The sequence below is a fragment of the Paracoccidioides lutzii genome (assembly GCF_000150705.2).
Source record: "Paracoccidioides lutzii Pb01 unplaced genomic scaffold supercont2.105, whole genome shotgun sequence".
Classification (NCBI taxonomy): domain Eukaryota; kingdom Fungi; phylum Ascomycota; class Eurotiomycetes; order Onygenales; family Ajellomycetaceae; genus Paracoccidioides; species Paracoccidioides lutzii.
In genome coordinates, this window is record NW_015441051.1 from 1 (window position 1) to 1,983 (window position 1,983).

At 50.2% G+C, this 1,983-nt stretch overlaps 1 protein-coding gene across 1 annotated transcript in view; it reads right to left on the reverse strand.

Annotated features, from left to right (window-relative positions):
• Positions 1-1,366: 1,366 nt before the first annotated feature.
• The window catches only part of PAAG_12704 (hypothetical protein), a gene marked incomplete at both ends in the record, with an annotated part of 2,836 nt that continues 2,219 nt past the window's right edge, over positions 1,367-1,983 (reverse strand). Inside the window, one exon of the mRNA XM_015848159.1 lies at positions 1,367-1,881. Within this exon, the coding sequence (XP_015702227.1) occupies positions 1,367-1,881 (515 nt within the window). The remainder of the gene's footprint in view (positions 1,882-1,983) is intronic.

Sequence of the window (1,983 nt, forward strand, 5' to 3'; positions counted from 1 at the left end):
AGACAGAGGAGAGAATGGTCTGTGGGATCTGATCTGGAGGTGCGCGACGGCGCATTGGACAGATATTCTGATAGAAGGCTGTTTCTCTTAGCCAGTTATTGAATTCTAGGGCCCCACGCGAGGTTGCCAGTGTCTCGCGGAGATTGTAGATAGGCCGGCGCCGCTTTGCTGCTTTTCTTGCAAGAGTGCAATAGTAGAAATGTTCTGGAGTTTTGCTATGTCCGCACCGGCAGTAGCACTCTGCATCTTCATGCTTAAGGTGGCTGTGGTAGGCTGCAAAGTCTCCATGACCTGATCGGGCGGCATAGAGCTTTCCTAATGTGAAGCGTGAAAGTTTTACCTCTGTTGAGGCTCTCTTTAGTGGGATCTCCAGCTCCATATAGCGTTTGGGCTGATTTTTGGCCCAGTAGTTCTCAAAGGCCCGTGTGGTTTGTTCCATAGTGTGTCGCTTTATATAAGCTAGAGTGCCTATGCTGTCAGGTTGAGGTACCATGCTTGCACTTGCTGCCTGCGCTGCGGCTGCTTTGGCTTCAAGATCTGCCTTTTCATTACCAGCCACGCCTGCGTGGCCTGGGACCCATCTAATGACCACCCTGCTCTGGGTGGCCAATGGGAGCCTATCCCTGCTCTGCCAGGCCTTTATGGCTTTCAGAAACTGCGCGAAGACCTGCTGGCTAGAGGTGTTTGGCACGGATCCAAGGGCTTGTGCTACCTCCAAATTGTCTAGGCAAATGTAGACGTTGCTGGCAAACTTCGCCTGAGGCAAGGTGGTGGCTTCCTTTAGGCCCTGCAGGGCTGCCATTGCCTCTGCGTCAAAGACCTCTGCTTTATCCATTGGCAGGTTTCCTGTGGAGATTAGACGGTGTTTGCTACCCCAGCATATAGCCCATCCTGCACCAGTCGCACGCTGAGGGTGCTCTATCTGTGAACCATCGGTAAAGACCACCAGATCCAGGGGATTGCGTTGTTGTAGCCAGCTCTTAAAGTCTTGTGCTGCCTGTTCCTTTGTGCGGCCTGCCACATACCCAATCTGCAGATCTTCTTTCCTGGGAAATCTCATCCAAGGGGGCGTGAGTAGAGGGTCATATGCTTCTATCCCACCAGCATGACTGGACGCTCTAGACAGACGTGTGGTATAGGGTTTGGTGGTAGCTACTTTATTAGAGCGTCTCACTAGCGGGTGCCTCTTGTCAAGCTTTTTGATTCTTACTGCAAATACAGCACGCTGGTTGTCTAGTGTCTCTTTCATTGGCATGATTCCTAGCTCACGGTGTAGAGCTGAAATGGGTGTGGTCTTGTAGACTGGCAGTGCCCCTCGCAAAGCATCTCTAAGGGCTAGATCTAGCTTTCTGACTAGGCAATCCATTCAATTGGAGATTTCCTTTCCCTTCTCCATTCGTGTGGCTCCAGGCCACCAGGCCTCTGCTCCATAGCAGAGCACAGAGAGCACACAGGCCTGAATGGATTGTCTAAGCAGTTGTACTGGGGCGCCTCTTGCTGTGTTGCTTAGTGCTCGTATGCCATTAGACACCTGTCGTGCCTTAGCCGCCATGGTCTCCACGTGTTTCTTGAAGCTCAGTTTTCTATCTAGCCAGATTCCTAGATATCTTATGGAGCTTTTCACTGCCTTTGCTGTAATAGAGTGAGTGCCAGATGTTGTTTCAAGGTCAATTGAGGGGTTTGAAAGGGTTCTGCGCCGTGTGAAGTGTGCTATCTCAGTTTTGGCAAAATCAAATGTCAGCCCTTCTTTGCTGGCCCAATCATTTAGCAACTTGAAATCCTCCTGGAGAGTAACAACATTCCCTTCAAGAGTGGTTCCAGCACTAAGCAGTCCTAGATCATCTGCGTAGCCTAAGCGTGCACGTCTTCTTTGTATAGTTCCTAGAAAGAACAGAGGCTGAATAAACAGTAACGGACCTAAAATGGAAAAAAATCAAGAGACCCAAAGCAGCCCATGTTGATCAAAGAGAAATACTTGCCTCC